Source organism: Nanorana parkeri, unplaced genomic scaffold (assembly GCF_000935625.1).
Source record: "Nanorana parkeri isolate BGI_ZX_2015 unplaced genomic scaffold, ASM93562v1 scaffold303, whole genome shotgun sequence".
In the NCBI taxonomy this organism is placed as follows: Eukaryota; Metazoa; Chordata; class Amphibia; order Anura; family Dicroglossidae; genus Nanorana; species Nanorana parkeri.
In genome coordinates, this window is record NW_017306571.1 from 341,860 (window position 1) to 358,085 (window position 16,226).

General features: G+C 39.2%; 2 protein-coding genes across 2 annotated transcripts in view; one reads left to right on the forward strand and one right to left on the reverse strand.

The window, feature by feature from the left end:
• SERPINI1 (serpin family I member 1) overlaps nt 1-11,263 on the forward strand; it is a 53,660-nt gene extending 42,397 nt beyond the window's left edge. Inside the window, exons 6-9 of the mRNA XM_018557792.1 lie at nt 3,912-4,009; nt 7,475-7,561; nt 9,346-9,435; nt 10,450-11,263. Coding sequence (XP_018413294.1) covers nt 3,912-4,009; nt 7,475-7,561; nt 9,346-9,435; nt 10,450-10,526 — 352 coding nt within the window. The 3' untranslated portion in view covers nt 10,527-11,263. The remainder of the gene's footprint in view (nt 1-3,911; nt 4,010-7,474; nt 7,562-9,345; nt 9,436-10,449) is intronic.
• Nucleotides 11,264-15,310: 4,047 nt separating this feature from the next.
• LOC108788051 (transient receptor potential cation channel subfamily V member 6-like) overlaps nt 15,311-16,226 on the reverse strand; it is a 47,199-nt gene continuing 46,283 nt past the window's right edge. The window contains exon 14 of the mRNA XM_018557780.1: nt 15,311-15,424. Within this exon, the coding sequence (XP_018413282.1) occupies nt 15,311-15,424 (114 nt within the window). The remainder of the gene's footprint in view (nt 15,425-16,226) is intronic.

Sequence of the window (16,226 nt, forward strand, 5' to 3'; positions counted from 1 at the left end):
GGCTTCTCTCCCCCTCACCGCTCCGCCATCCTGACAGCAGGCAGCGCTCCCTCCTGCGCCCCCACCCCTGAAGGGGGGGGGGGCGGACGAGGGAGCGCTGTCATATCGGATGGCCAGCGGTGAGGGGAGAGAAGCCGCCCCCAGGACGAGCTGTGTCGGCCTCATGGCGCCCTTGTTGCCATGGCGCCCTGTGCGGCCGCACAGCTCGCACACCCCTAAGGCAGGCCCTGGCTGTGTTGGTAACTTCATGTGAATACATCTTGTTTTAATAATAACTGCTGATCTTTATAAACATTCTAAAAATAAATGCAAACTTACATTTTATTTTGCAGAATGCAGAGCAGGCCTTTCATTCATGTTGTCTTTAGCCAGATGGTACTTAAAACCTGCTGTAAACTAATAATGCATTTTTAATTAATTAGGTCTGATGAGTCCATCACATGGTTGACCCATTCTGTAAATATCAGAAATCATAAGCGTTGTTTGACATGCTAGTGTTTAGAGAATTGTTTTAGAATTGTGTGTCTTACATTACCCTTACTGGTGATCATGGACGCTACCTTCCTTCTGAGCATGTAGGCTTTGGTAACTCTTTAAGCTGTGAAGCGACACTGGATATTTTGTCCTGAAAAACAATGTCTGTATTTCTGTACTAACTGGGGCTTAATTACTTTCATGCTGACAAAAAATATATGCTGTATTTTATAGCAAACATAGAAGAGCTTTTCACCCTTTAGTGAATAACCCCCTATATGTGTTAGGTTTCCATACATGGATAAATCATTCACTGAATGATCCTCAGTGAGGGATTTGACCATTCCTATCCCATGCTGCAACTTGCTGTAGTAATAAGCGAACCAGTTGACAGATCAGAATCAGGGGGTCATTAGTAGTGATACGAAAATCTATTCGGAAATTGGATGTTTATGGCTGAACTTTCTGCTCATTAGTTTTTATTGTACTTTGTTTTATTTGTTGTTATTTTTTTTAAAATCTATTATTGTAGGTAAATTAGACCCAACTATAAATGAAAAGGCTCTTGCTTGCATATTGCATTTTTATTCATTGATATTGCTTTAAAGCGGACCTTTATACTCAAAAATCAAATTCTACCAATGCATCCCTCTACGTATTATGATTAATAACCTAGACATGCCAGGTGTAAAATGCTGTGATTTTGAAATACACTTGCAGAGCATTCACTTCCTACTTTGAAAGGGCAAAATGGCTTCAGTTTGCCCAAGCAGTGCACACTCGGATTGCCTTGTCATTAGCAGAACATTGCTGGGAATCTCATCTGTAATCGCATGAGATCTCAGGGAAAGGCATTTTCCTCCCCTGAGATAATGTGCTTTGTCACATGTCATAGTCACATGTGCCAGAAATCCAAGAAGTAATAGGAGAGCTAGTAATCTGCCCTTAGTAAACATGGCCACTGCCAGAAGACTGGGGAAGAAAAGAGGAATAAGGTATGCAAAGAATACAAAGCCTGCAATTATCTAGAAGTATGTGTTTGTAGATTGTCATTACTAAAGGTGTTTGTTCTTATTTTAAAGATCTGGGTAAGACCCCATTCACACGTAGCGACATACCTTTTGCAGCGGATCTGCACGGCCGGGATAGCGCGACTTTCGGGCGACGTTCCAGCGACGATCCAGCGACGGTAGCGCGACCTTCTCCGTCGGGCTCCATAGAAAAGAGGCAAAATCGCGCAAAATCCGCCGAAAAAAGGGTCCGGTAGAAGCGACTTGCGACGCGCGACATGGAGTTAAGACAGCTCCATTGAATAGCATTGGCCGGCGACTTCTCGCGATATCGCGCGGCAAAAATGCGCGATAATTCGCTACATGTGAACGGGGCATAAAGGTTATCTTTAACAAGTTGCACAGCTGTGCAGAATATGAGTAACATTTGTGTCAGTCCCTGCCCTCAAGCAACTCATAGTTTAAAGTGCATACCTCAGTCATACAGACAAAGATTGACATTAGGGCCACATTGTGGAAAGCTACTTGTTACCAGCATGTTTTTGGAACACACAAACCTGGAGGAAGCACGCAGAAACCCTACAGATAATGTCCATAGTGTGGACTGGAAGTCAAGATTTTCAACCACCTAGCCCATGCAATTTAAGAGAACAACCCTGTTTTATGTTAGAAACATGCATGCATGGAAGAAGAAAAATGTAAAACCACACTAGTGCTTTGGGAATGAGAAAATGTAATGTTTATTGCAGTTCTATAAAAATTAGAGTACTTTTAATAGAAGCCGACTCAGATAATAGAGGCTTGTGACTTGAGCAGGGTTAAGGTAGATTGGTGTGTTCTCAGTTGCTTTTAAAAAATGTATGCTAACATTTACCTAAAGAGGGATTTTGTTTACACCATTGTATTTTCAAATGGTACAAATGTGCCAGAGTCACCACCTTGTACTATTTTATGTTTACAAGATGATTTATTCACAAGACATCGGCCTATGTTTGTAGAAGATTGCAATGGATTCAAGGATGGGTAGATATCTGGCTTTTTTCCACTGAGTCTTATGGCTCTAATACTGCTGTGTATGGTAACCTTATTATGAAAGTTGCTCCTGAAATTCTGTTACCATGATGGAATGGAGGATCATTTTTAACCGGTTTTAGGACAAGCAACTTATTTTTTTTTAAATTTAATATTTGCATGCATTTTAATGCATTTTTTAAAGTATAGCTGAAGATCTGAAAAGTCATTGCTTTTGAAGGTGATTATTTATAACCAAGTGCTGTTTTGTAAAAAAAAAAAAAAGCTGCACTTGGGTGTATTGACCAGCATTTTGCCATTCAAGTTAATTCAAATGGGGTCCTTTAAAAACCGCAACAGAGCATAATCACGTGGAAAAGCATGTCAACATGTGTCCTGCGTACGTGCCATAATGCTTGGGCTGCATTTTAAGCACCACAAGATACAAATGTAAACCCCGCCAGAGTGAATTCTGAAAAGATTTAAGAAGGTCCTGAAGTGTGGAAGCGGTGTCCAAAAAAGCAGGGAGAGAGCACAGGACTTTTTACCTGAATTGCCTGTGCCTCCCTGCAACTGATCTTTTCCCCACTACTGATTTGCATGAATGAAACAGCAGCAAAGGGATGCTTAAATGCAGGTCTTTGGGTACAAGTTCCTCTCCAGCAATAAAAACAGCGGGCAGCTATGTTGTGACATAACCAAATCTTACTCCAAAACTAGTGAGACTAGCAGTCAGAGGCAGCAGTACATTACATGATCTTACTTTGCAAATACAGAGCTATGAGGCTCAAGGCTTGGGAGTGCCGAGGCACACAAAGTAAACTGCTATTTTAAGGGGAGAAAAGGAATATATTTCAGGTTACTGTTTGGGCACAGTTAATATTTCTTGCCCTAGCAAATCTTTTTAGGTTTGCTTTCATTTTTGTTTTACTTACTCATTTTAGAGCTCAAACCCTATTTTTCAGGACCTTACAGATAATAATTAGCCGGGGTAGGCAACCTTAGCACTCCAGCTGTACTGAATCTACAAGTCCCAGGAGACATTACAAGACGACCAGGCATGACGCCCAGAGGCATGATGGAATTGGTAGTTACACCACAACTGGAGTGTTGAGGTTGTCTAACCCTGCACTAATCCATGTTCCTAAAGGAGCTTACTAGCTGTTTACCAGGATCAGTTGTACGAGAGGCCATATAAGCCATAAGAATGTTTGTGGAGCACAGGAATCAACCCAGTGCACACAGGGAGAACATAAATCTAAGCATACACTGAGAAACTCTTACAAATAAAGCCCTTTTACATAAACATCAAGGTTCAGCTATTATCAGTAGCATGCATTTGTGCTCAATTGCCTATATTATGGTGGAAACATTTTAGTAAAATGTTGCTTTGATCTTGAATAACTTGTCTTACAGGTTCAAAGTTGAGGAGACTGTCAATCTGAAGGATGTGCTGACAAGACTTGGCATTGTCGAGATATTTGGAAGAAAAGCTGATCTGTCTGCAATATCTGGTATGATATCACTGCGGTATTTGTAACTTCCATTTTCCGGCTCGCTTTGTTGTCACTATACTTTATAGCTCACATTTATCTTTATTATTTTTATATGACATAGCGTGTTAATAATGTATGGAGTAATATCTACACGGGGCTTGTATATTATGTATGCTTCAGAATAGATGGAATTAAAATTATTTTGCATGTGTAAAAGTTACAATACATTATGTGTGCATGGCTAGCTGCTTTAATTCATGTCCTGCTCCATCACACAATCATTTTCCAGAATTATTTCCCCTCAACGTGGGAATAGCAGCAAATAATATTCTAGGTTTCTGTACAAAGAATCTCTGTTATATCAGTTTATTTAAATTGGTCAAATTAGGAGAAAAAAAAATGACCACTACTGTACTATTTGAAAAACAATATTGTGCCGAGCTAATAATCATACATATCTAATAAATTGAAACATATATAAATGACTCACATATATGAGCCTTCAAACAAATGAGGCATAGAAAATATCTACACTAAGATAAAAAAGCAATATAGACAAAAAAAAAGTCCCAAGGAAAAAACAAAAGCAAACAATGGTAATTGTGCACAAAAATTCCTCAGGTGATTCGCAGCCAATCTGCATATAACTCTCAGGTAAGGATAATCGCACAATGCAGGCAGACCTTCACCTCCACCAAGTGAGTGATGACATCAAGTGAGCGCTCACCTGGGGAGGTAGACCTACAGAGCTAGGTCAAATACGATTTTTCCCTTCTTAATGGGAGAGGGAAGCCCGTGCACAGAAAAGGCGATAAGGTCTCCTCAGATCACAGGTACCAGTATAAATCCAGGTGGAAAGAGAAAAAGGACAAGGACATAGTGCGTAATGTCCAATAAAATGCAATTTATTAAATAAAAAATGCGTACTCACAATGGTGTAAACAGTACAGGCATTGGGTATTGCTGGATCGGACCAGCAGGGCAAATGGCAGCAAAGCGATACAAAAACCTGTTCGTCCGGCTCAGCTCAGTGTAGTGACATCAGAAGCTCTGCCCTACGTACGTTACTTCAAAACACGTGACTTCATCAGGGGATTGACATAACGTGTTTTGACGTAACGTACGTAGGGCAGAGCTTCTGATGTCACTACACTGAGAACCTTGGGATTTTTTTTTTTTTGTCTGTATTGCTTTTTTGTCTTTGTGTAGATATTTTCTATGCCTCATTTGTTTGAAGGCTCATATATGTGACTCATTGATATATGTTTCAATGTATTAGATATGTATGATTTTTAGCTCGGCACAATATTGTTTTTCACATTTTCCTGATATTTAGTTATATCCTTAGTGCTTGGTAGCTCTTATTTCCACATTACACTTACTGGCCCTGATCACCTTTTATTATACACATACCAGGTTCGCTCACCTCTCGATCCTGTCACGGCTCTCTGCCGTGACAGGGTGAGGGCTGGATTCCCCCCCTCCCCGCTCCGATCTGCCAGCGCTGATGGCGGAACGGATGGGGGAGGAGGCGGGTACAGCTGGCTCTGCCTCTAGATAGGCAGAGCCAGCTGTCACGCAGCTGGGCGGATCCCGTCATCTACGTCGGGATCCACTCCGGCTGCGGCGTCTCAGTATACCGCGAGCTGTAGCTCGCGGTATACTGAGCTTAGGGTAACGGGAGGACGCTAGTTTGTGTCCTCCCGTTACCCTATGGAGAACTTTGGGGAAAAACACTGACCCCATAGTTCTCCTTTAACCCTTGCAGTGGGGCTACCCCCACACTGCAAGGGTTAACTGCTCGTTTTTGTCTAGGTTAAAACAATAAAACGTTATACTTACCCAATGCTCTGAGCCGGCTTGTTCTTAGACTGGTCCCTAGATCCTCTATCCTCCTCCTCTGTAGTGGTCTAAGGTCCCATAAATCATCACGTTCTATAAACAGTGTGTAGATGTGAGGACCCTGAGAAAGATTCAAATGCTGCAGAGGAGGAGACAAGCTGGAGGGAGAGCTTTGACAGCTGGCCGGCACAGAGCTCCAGGTGAGTATAACTTTGTTATTTTTGAACCTAGACAAAAGCGAGTACTTAACCCTTGCAGTGCAGGGGTAGCCCCACTGCAAGGGTTAACAAAACGTTTTCCTGCAGTTCTTCTTTAACATCTGGAAGCCCTTGCAAACTACAATGCAGTTAAAACACAAGTACACACTTTTGTGAGAGTTGGCATTGTTCTTTAATGTGCTGACTGTGACTTCTGGGTCATCATTCTTAAAGGCATACCCCCATCTTGTTGTCAGAATGTTTGTAGACCATGGAAAATACTTTTGTATGTTTAACACATTGTCAACAACCACTTTATTCTCATTGAGATCCCTCATAAATAAAGATTCAAAAAAATATATGTTTCAATTGAGGATGCATAAAAACAATGATGTTTAAATGTATTACTGTCATCGTCATAAAAGAGCTCCATTTCTAGTCTAATCTCCTCTCCCCCAGGCAGCAGAAAAGGACCACTGCTATCTGTGAGAGCAGAAGCTATAGTTCTCCAATCAGCAGGGAATGTGAGCTTTGCTGATTTGGATAGCTCTCGCTATCCAAAGCGGAGCTGCTACTGATACAGAGATAGCAGCGATTCTTCTCTACTACCTACCTTGGGGAGAGAAGTGTGGACTGGTATTTAAACTCTAGTATGAGTAAGATAACAGTAAGACAGCTAAAAATCTTTTTTTTTTTTTTAATTTTAAAACATTTTTTTTTTTGCTGAAACTAAGCCTGTGATGACAAAATGCATTTGCAGAGGTTCCCTTTTGTGAACATCACATGCCAAAATTCTCACTAGATCCATGATTGTAAGCTGCTGCTGGGTTTTGCAAATCTTAGGGTTTTTTTTGTTTGTTTTTTTTTCTTTGCAAAAGTTGAGCACTACCCCACTCACATTCTGAACCTCTCTATTGAAACCAGAACCTATGTAAATGAGCTTTCGGCTTGTATCAGTAGCATCAGTTTAAAATCCTTCTGGGATCATGCAGAATTAGCCGAAGTAGTGAAGTAGCCGCTGCTCCAAGCCCACTGCTGTGATGAACTACAATCTCACATTTAGTTTACTATTTAGTATTGAGATTTTAGTCCATGATGGAAGTGAGCTTGGAGCGGTGGCTACTTTACAACACACACAGGGACCATGGGGAACAAAAGTAGCCACCCTCCAGAAGGAAGGACAGTGTCAGCACCAATTTAGAGATGATTTGAGAATCAACAGCCGCGTGATACACAAATAAGATACATTTTTGTTGTTAGGATGGTTGAATGCATTTTTAAGACTTGACTCCTGAGTCTAGTGTTACTAAATGCTTTTTCATGGGCAAATCTTATTTTGCTCATCAATTCAAAAATGTCAATGCTCTCTCTGTTTAATACATACATGAATTGGAGAAAAGTCAATTTGAAAGCTAACTTGTTTCACCTGTATGCTTATTTCCAGAACATAAGGACCTATACGTGGACAAAGCTGTACACAAGTCTTATATAGAGGTTAATGAAGAGGGATCTGAAGCTGCTGCAACCTCTGGTACAGTATCAAATGGATGTTTTGCATTGCAATGATGGCCACCCAGTTCCAGTTCTAGTATAAAAATCTGCTTGAAAAAAAAAATGTTCACCCATAGCTGCATTTTTTCCAATACGTCTAATAAGTTCACTGAACCTGTAGGTGTTTGGTGGCAAGGTCTTGAATGTTTTTTGAACTTGTCCAGCTCTTGACAGCTCATTTAGCTTTAGCTGGTGAGTTATAGAAGATTTATCTTGTTAGCTGTTTATTAAAGCTGGTCAAGCTCCTTTTGATTCTGTAGAAAATCAGAACATGCTGATTATGGACTATGGGAAATGCAGGCAGTGTGTCTTTCAGGCTCATAGTGTTTAATGTACATTAAAAAAAATAACTCTTCTGTACCAAATGCATCTCAGGATGATTTTTTTAAAATGCTGCTATAAATTGCATTTTTAAAGGTATTTTGTCACTAACGTATGTGCAAGTGCTGTTTGACTTGGATAGAAATTAGATTAGTTTTGCATTACTGCATATACACTTTTAACCCTACTATAAAAAAGATGAAACGAAACATGTTAAAGGGCAACTCAGTCTAAAGATGATATTTCTAGTTTGGTTGGATATGTTGATTTAAGTCACATTCTGGCTACTTTTCTCTCAGTGACTCCAGTAAGAATATCCTCCCGCTAGAATAGCCAGTTCTTCACAAGTGTTGCAAATATTACAAATCTGAGACCGCCTCCCAATTCCTGTAAATAATAGTGAGTCCAACTATGAAAGATGACGCATTTTATAGGCTTTTGGGAGAGGGAGGTGACACAAACTGTTGTGGCAAAATCTTGGCCCTGGGGTCTCTGTGAGGTGTAAGAAGCTGGCAGTTTATTCAACCTACTAGTACCCATCCAGAGTGAATACATGTTATACATTAGCTGTTGTTGGTATTTAGAGTACACCATTCTATAGAGTTAAGCTACTAACCTTGCTGATGCAAGATGGAAACCTCCTTATGCCAATCACTAGTAGTGCATTTACAATGGCTTCTTCAGGGCACCCCAAAATCATTTTTCGAATTCCCTTTTGACATATTCTGGTACATGCATGAGCTGTCATTCCTCACACCAGTGGAAATAAACAACATACTTTCTCCTTGTGTGTACGGTGATGGTGCAGCCTTCTGTAGCATTCATGACACAGTTTGGAGAAGGGGTGACGCTTAGTGGAAGGGAGTGGGTTTCATATTGGCACTTTGAAGGAAACGCGTATTGAGAAAATACACAGGCTGCCATTGCTGAACTCACATTTTGAAAATGCTAGGTGCCCCAATGTTATGCCTTTTTAGGTCAGATGTGTGCAGTATGGAAAGAAGTAGACAAATGCAGAAGTTGTTATTGTTCTGTGACTTCACTAGCTTCAAGCTGTTTTTTATTTTGGTCAGGGCAGATAGTGAGGCAATAGACATTCAGGCAACTAGCATTATTAGGTGGTCTGCAATGGCACCCTCCATATTACATAGTTACATAGTATTTGAGGTTGAATAAAGACAGAGGCCCATCAAGTTCAACCCAGTTCAGGTTCCTTTAATGAAATGTCATTAAGCGTTTTATCCATGGTAGCCAAGGGCTACCCCAGATGATATTTGCAGTGACTGAAATGAAGAGAGTGTCACATGAGTTTCACTCATGTCTCCGTGTAAGTGTCAGCTTTGTGTATCAATAGCCTGTCTCAGGAGATGTAGAAATTTTATAAGTGGGGCATTATGTGGGTAGGTCTCGACATGTTTAATGCCTTCTGTCCTCTGATTATAGGAATGATTGCCAATAGCAGAATGGCAGTGCTGTACCCCCAAGTTATTCTTGATCATCCATTCTTCTTTGTGATTAGAAACCGCAGAACTGGTGAGTTGTATCCTAATCTTCATGTGACCTTGTACTGTCCTCTGGTGTAGTGTATGTAGTGCTGGCAAATGTGATGTACTTCTTACCATCGGCACTGCATGATGTGGCGTTATCTACTTTCAAAGAAAACTCAAGATGTAAAAGAAAGAAAGAATAAAAATTGCAGTAAAAATTTCTTGGGTTATATTTCATTACTAGTTAGGGTTTATTTGCAGTGCAAAGAACAGCGATGAGATATAAAAGATGAGTAAATCTGAAAAATCATACATATCTTATTTTCTAGTATATGCACATTTTTTTCTGAGCGGATTCCCAGGATTAGTGACTTCTGTGATTTAAAAGATCAGAAATGATGAGCAAATTGAGGAGAAATGAGAACTCTTAATTGATCTCAAGCTAATCATCAAATGAGTGAAGAGTGATGGCAGCAAAAAACGGTGGTCCAGCAAGTCTGCCCCTTTTTTTTTTTTTATTTTGTTTTATAATTTTTTTCTGAGAATAGATCTATGTTTGTCCCACGCATGTTTAGCTGGAGCTACTCTTCACTGACTCACCCCCTCTGGCCAAAGTCTTTTCCAAGCAACACCTAACCCTAACCCTTAAAAATACTTTTTAAGGATTCTTTTGAACTTTCCTTCTGCTAGTTTAAGGTCATGTCCCTGTGTTTATGTTCTTATTTAAAATACTACCCCCCTGAGCCTTATTCACACACGTAATCTATGTATTGGTTTCATTTATGTCCCCTCTTTCCTCAAGACTGTACATATTAAGTTCCTGCAGTCCCTGCTGATATGTTTTAGACTCTCAAACTATTCGCCATTTGTGTTGCCTGTCTCAGTAGATTCATCCCATCCACACTCCAAGTGAACATGCAATCCTGTTATGTAACGTTCTTTCCAGAAGCCGTTTAGCATGTTTATCATCACTTTTCAGCTTCTGCTTGACACATTTTTACAAATCGAAATAAGACATACCCTATAAATCCGTTATAATCTGGTTTTGCTTCTATTTTAGGCTGTGTCTTATTCATGGGAAGAGTCATGCATCCAGAGGCATTGAATTCTGGAGGCCACGATTCTGAAGAGCTTTAGTTCTTTATATACACACTCGGGAAATAATATATAAGCACATTGTTTCCTAATGATATCATTGATGTTTGTTGTATAATTTGTTCTTTATTTTTTCATGTTTAAACTTCTTCCACCATTTTTGTTTTACACGGTAAGTAAACTACAAGTGGGGCTTCCATTATTTTTGAAATGGAGAACCAGGAGATCTGCTAGAGTTTTTACAGACTGCCCCATGAAGTAATCCAGTTGTAGGACCCTGGCATTACTATATCTTGTAGTCTGTGTGCTTTTTGGAGCTCATTTATAACATTCAGCACAAATAAAAATGTGGGTCTTGGCAGCGAGTCAGGTTGCATGGGAGTATTTTTTTTTCTTCTAGTGCAGATTAGAAAATGAAGGATTAGTTGCCATGAGCAAGACAATTTATCTTTTCTTTGCTCAAGTTTGTATGAAAGAGCGAGTCCGAGTCATTTCAGTTACATATTCCTGGTGAGAACACTGGAATAGTCCTGGGGATACATAGGCACATGGAAGCCCTTCATATAGGCATATCGCCTACAGTATTACATTTCTTTGATTTTTTTCTGTGGATCTTGTGACTGCCTGCCAAATAAAATTGTATACATGTGAAAATATATTTTTAATTTGGAGCATCAGTGTATGGCATCTGATTTTATTATATGTCAAAGTCAGGGGTCAAGTGAGTGCAATATTTGTGTTTTTGTTGTGCTATAAAGTTGGTGTTTTGGAAATATTAAGATTGTTGTATTTTCATTATTTCATTACATTTTGACAGATTTAGACTTTGCCTTTCAAATGAAGAAAAAAAAATATTAAAGGTACATTAAACTCAGAAGTTAAAGCTTAAAAATTAATTACAATGAAATTTTTTTTTAGCTTATTTGTGTATCACTCGGATGTAGATCCTCAAATCATCTCTGAATTCATGCTGACAGTGTCGTTCCTTCTGGCGGGTGACTAATTTTGTGTCACATGGTCCCTGTGTGTGTTATGAAGTAGCCACTGCTCCACCACCTAGGCGTTTTATCACTCAAAACTAAGAGCAATGTTCAAGACAAGGTATCCCATTCATTTCTGTGTCCCCTGTTCACAAATGAACATTTTGTTGCAAGCAGAAAAATGGTTGTCACTGGAAAAAGTATATTGGCTATTTTTCGGCAGGTTACAGCGCTTTTTGGTCCTACAGACTTCAATGGGAATCGCCAGGAAATGCACTTTGCAAGCGTTTTTGCACGTTTTGTCCTACAGAGTTCCCACTGAAGTCTTCGGAAGCAAAAAGCGTTGTAATCAATCCGTCGAAAACTAAAAAAAAAAAAAAAAGTGTACACTCTAATTCAACAGAATTTGTGAGATCTTGACCAAGTTTTACTTATCCAAGCAAGTATATATATTCATGCCATGTTCCCATCCAGGTTCAGTGCAATTGATACACACACAGATATATTCTTTATTTACAATGGTTATAAAACATACAGTAAGTCAGCACAGAATGTAATAGACATGTAAAAAAGACCATGATACTGTGCATGTGTGGGAGATGATCAATGCAATAGTCAGGCAGACTTTATAAAAAAATTAAATAAACAGTAAGGATAGTCTTTTGGAAATGAACAAGTTAGTAAGCCCGTTTAGGTAGGTTGCAGTAGATGACCCATGAACGTGAGTTTGGTCTTGGGTGCCAGTGTGGGAGCACGTGCAGAGTGATATAGACTCCTCTTCTATAGTGTCCTTTTGAACAAAGCAAAGATCTAGTATGTTACTGAAACCTGCTTTTGCCAAAACAGTATCCCGTTTCCGTGCAGTAAGAGCTGCTCATTCATGGGGCATGATAAGGACATTTTTAAATATATATAATTCGAGTCAAATGGATCAGAAGGAAATTGACTGTGACCACCGTCAAATGGTTGCATGTTTGGGCCTTAAAATATTTATGCTGCCAATCCCAGTTTTCTCATTTTACCATTCTGAAATTGGAAACCTTTGGCGACATAATGAAGGATGACGTCTTTTCATAATCTCCAAAATGTATTTGTGTTCTCTTTTTCTTCAGTCGAAGATGTATCTTTTTTTCCTTCAATGCTAGGGAGAAACACATTATTTTTATTATATAATCTTACATTTACAAATTGAAGGCCCACATATCTTTTAGCTTTGAAGGTATATTACATCACTCAAGTCCAGACTAATATAAAAAGGTAAAAATACAATCTTTGTTACACAGAAGTAAAATCTTGTATAAAAATCAATACAGATCATCCCCCAGCTGCATTAAAGCATACTCCAACGGGAACCTTGATATTATACCATAGTCAAAGAACTCTGGTACATATAAAACATCTCATTTGTATTTTATTGAATATTCACATGTAAATCGAGGTCTCAAATGTTCTACATAATTACAATTGATAATTATGATCTTGCCAACTCACATGGCCGAAAAGATAGGGAGGGACGTTTAAATAAGAAAAACGTCACCCAGATGAAGCTTGTCTAAGGGAGCTCACCTCAGCAAGGTATGTACCTGAAATGTATATGAATAAACAAAGAATTATCAAATTATTAGTCTCCAAAATGGATATCAGTCCCAAAAAAAAGGGGAGGGATTGTGGAAGTATTCAAGATTTAAAATCATATTCTTTAGGCCTATATATCCCCATTTCCGAACTTTAGGAATACCCGCAATAACAAAAAACGGCATGCACATATTTATTAGAAATGAGTAATTGTAAAACCATGTACTCTTGCTTATATGTATATATTGATAATTGTAGAGCAACTCTCTCCTGAAGACGCTCCCCTACAGTTGGGAGGGAAACGCGAATTTGAGACCTCGACTTACGTGTGACTATTCAAATTTTGATATGAGTTCTTTGAATAAGGTATAATTTTGAGGTACTCATTGGAGTATGCTTTATTGCAGCTGAGGGATGATTTGTATTAGTTTTTATACAAGGTTTTACTTCTATAAAACAATAAAGATTGTATTTTTACCTTTTTTTTTTTTTTTAGTCTGGACTTGAATGATATAATATACCTTAAAAGCCCCAATCATCTTGCTATTCTCTTCACTTTATACTAGCGGGGGTGTGGTATTATAGCCCGTACATGTATGCTAAAGGTTTTTTTTAACGATTGTTTTCCACTGAAGATGAGTCCCTTTTAAAGCCACTCTACTAGAACAATTGAAAATATGACATCCTTGGTTAGGCCTCCTGTCTCTTGTGTATGGTTCTAGCTTTCATAGCACGGTAAATAAATGAGCAAGAGCATGACATTGTGATTGTGACGCACAAAGGGTGCCGCACCTTCTTGATAAAACTCTAAGTAAATATTTAACAAGTGCCTGTGTAGTGAATGATTCCTACTATTCAGTCAACAGTCATTTATGATGATTCCTAGCAAAGAATGGTGCTAGAGCTGTCTATGTTTTGCCGATTACATTAGAATACTAGAGTGGTCAAGGTATAGGAATGTCTTCTTTGCAGAGCTGGACATGTCACGGTAATGTTCCCGGGAATGTATTTATATGGAAAAGTATAAAACCCAAAATTAGGAATATCTGTCCTTTTAATAAGGGGCTGACTGCAAAGCATGGAACTGCTATTTGTGCAAGTGGTTTGTCAGAAATAGAAACGTTATATAAGCCAGTGAGTAATTTCCCTTTGCAGCCATGCAGTTCTGGCCTGTCAAAATAGGAGTATATTTAACTTTAAAGAGGCTCATTTCTGAAAAGTCACATTTTATCTTTCTTGCGGAATAAAGAATATGGTTTCTGTGGTCAGCAGCCTCACTTTGTTCCAGTGTTCAAAACAAGCCACACAGCATTACCTCTTTATTTTGGTCCATCTGGACATCAAGCTGATGGTCCCCCTCCCCCCGATTGATGCAGCAACCTGGCTTCCCAGTGTGGAGGGGACACGGTGGTGCCACATTGATCATAGGGGCAAATTACTGAAACTGGAACCAAAATGGAGCTGTTGCCAATAGCAAATAACCATTCAGACTATCCACTCGGTTTTCTGAGAATGAAGATGAACTGTGATTGGTTACTGCAACCGTACCTTTTTTTAAAATTAACTTTCCCAAAGTGTTGTCATTGTTTATTTTTATTGTTTTTAGGTATGTTTACTATATTTAAATAGCTGTAAACCCAGTCTCCTAAATCTCATACACATTCTAACATTAATGTAACGTAAAGTTCTAAAAATGCAGCTTTCATTAAAAGAATATGTGGTGATCCTGCCATGAAGGTCCTTGTTCAGACACTTCCTGTTATGGTGTGGCGACCATGGTTGTGTGTTTTCAACCTGTCACATGCTTCTCTGCTGAAGACTACAAATAGCCACGCTGACACATATTGCACAGACATGGTCCACTGTTGTCACTGTCAGGAAGATGGTGTAGCTGATAAAATTCGACCAGTGTGTGGCCCCCTCAGGGACCCCCTGTTCGACAAAAGGTGATTTTTCAATCGACTTGTGGCAAAGGAACTGGTTTGAAAATTCTGGGCTGAATAATAACTACAGGCAATCAGCTGCAGCCATTGTTTGGGTATTCTGGCAACTGGACTCCTGCTGCTGTCAGAATACAATAGCCCAGCCTGGGGGATTCTCTCATGCATACTGTAGATGGGAAAACAATTATTTTTCCTGGTTTCCCCCTGCCACACTAAACAGCTTTTATGGGGGACTCCCCACCCAGGCTAAATGACTGGTAAATTACCATCTTTAGGTTTACAATGTGGATTTTCTGATCATATTGACATGGTTTAACAAGATGCTCTGTTACCTGAAGTACCACTTTCCTGGCTCCAGACCTATCTTTTCTCCAGGTATTCCAGTTCTTGCCCATAGCCTACTGGGGACAATTCTTTCTAACATGACTGTCGTAGCTGCAACCTACATATAAAAAGCATACTGTCAAAAATATTCTTAAATATCCAGTCATCTTTGCTTAAAACGCTGACCTTTACCCATATCTTTAAAATAATGACAAACACACCTTTATAAATGTTTAGTAATGTCAATCTACAAACACATACTTCTAGATAATTGCAGGCTTCGTATTCTTTGCATACCTTATTCCTCTTTTCACTTCCAGTCTTCTGGCATTGGCCATGTTAACTAAGGGCAGATTACTAGATCTCTATTTACTTCCTGGAACTCTGGCACATGTGACCAGGACATGTGACCATGCATATCCTCTCAGGGGAGGAAAATGCCTTTCCCTGAGATCTTGTGAGATTACAGATGAGATTTCCCAGCAATGTTCTGCTGATGTAACCTTCCCAGGATGCAATACTTTGGCACATTACATCATTTGTGCCAGAACTGGACCAGGAAGTAGATGAACTCTATTTGTAAGGAAATAAAAAACATGCTTGTTTAATGAATGTAAGATAATTTTAAATCAGCATGCAGAGCTGTATGCTGCTGTCATTTTTAATGAAAGGGGGTAAAGATCCGCTTTAATATATTGAATCGAAAACACTCTATAAAAACCACAATTCTGTATTATGTTTAATAATTTGCAGAAGTCTGTATATGAATATTAATTGTGTCACTTAGTACTTCTAGTTAACCTGCACTTATAGTGCCAGACATTCACTAAAACCTGATTCATCCACTAGACACACTTCTAAAATTGGACAATCATTGGCTTTGTTTTATATGTTTCACAGCAGAATATTATGACCTTTCT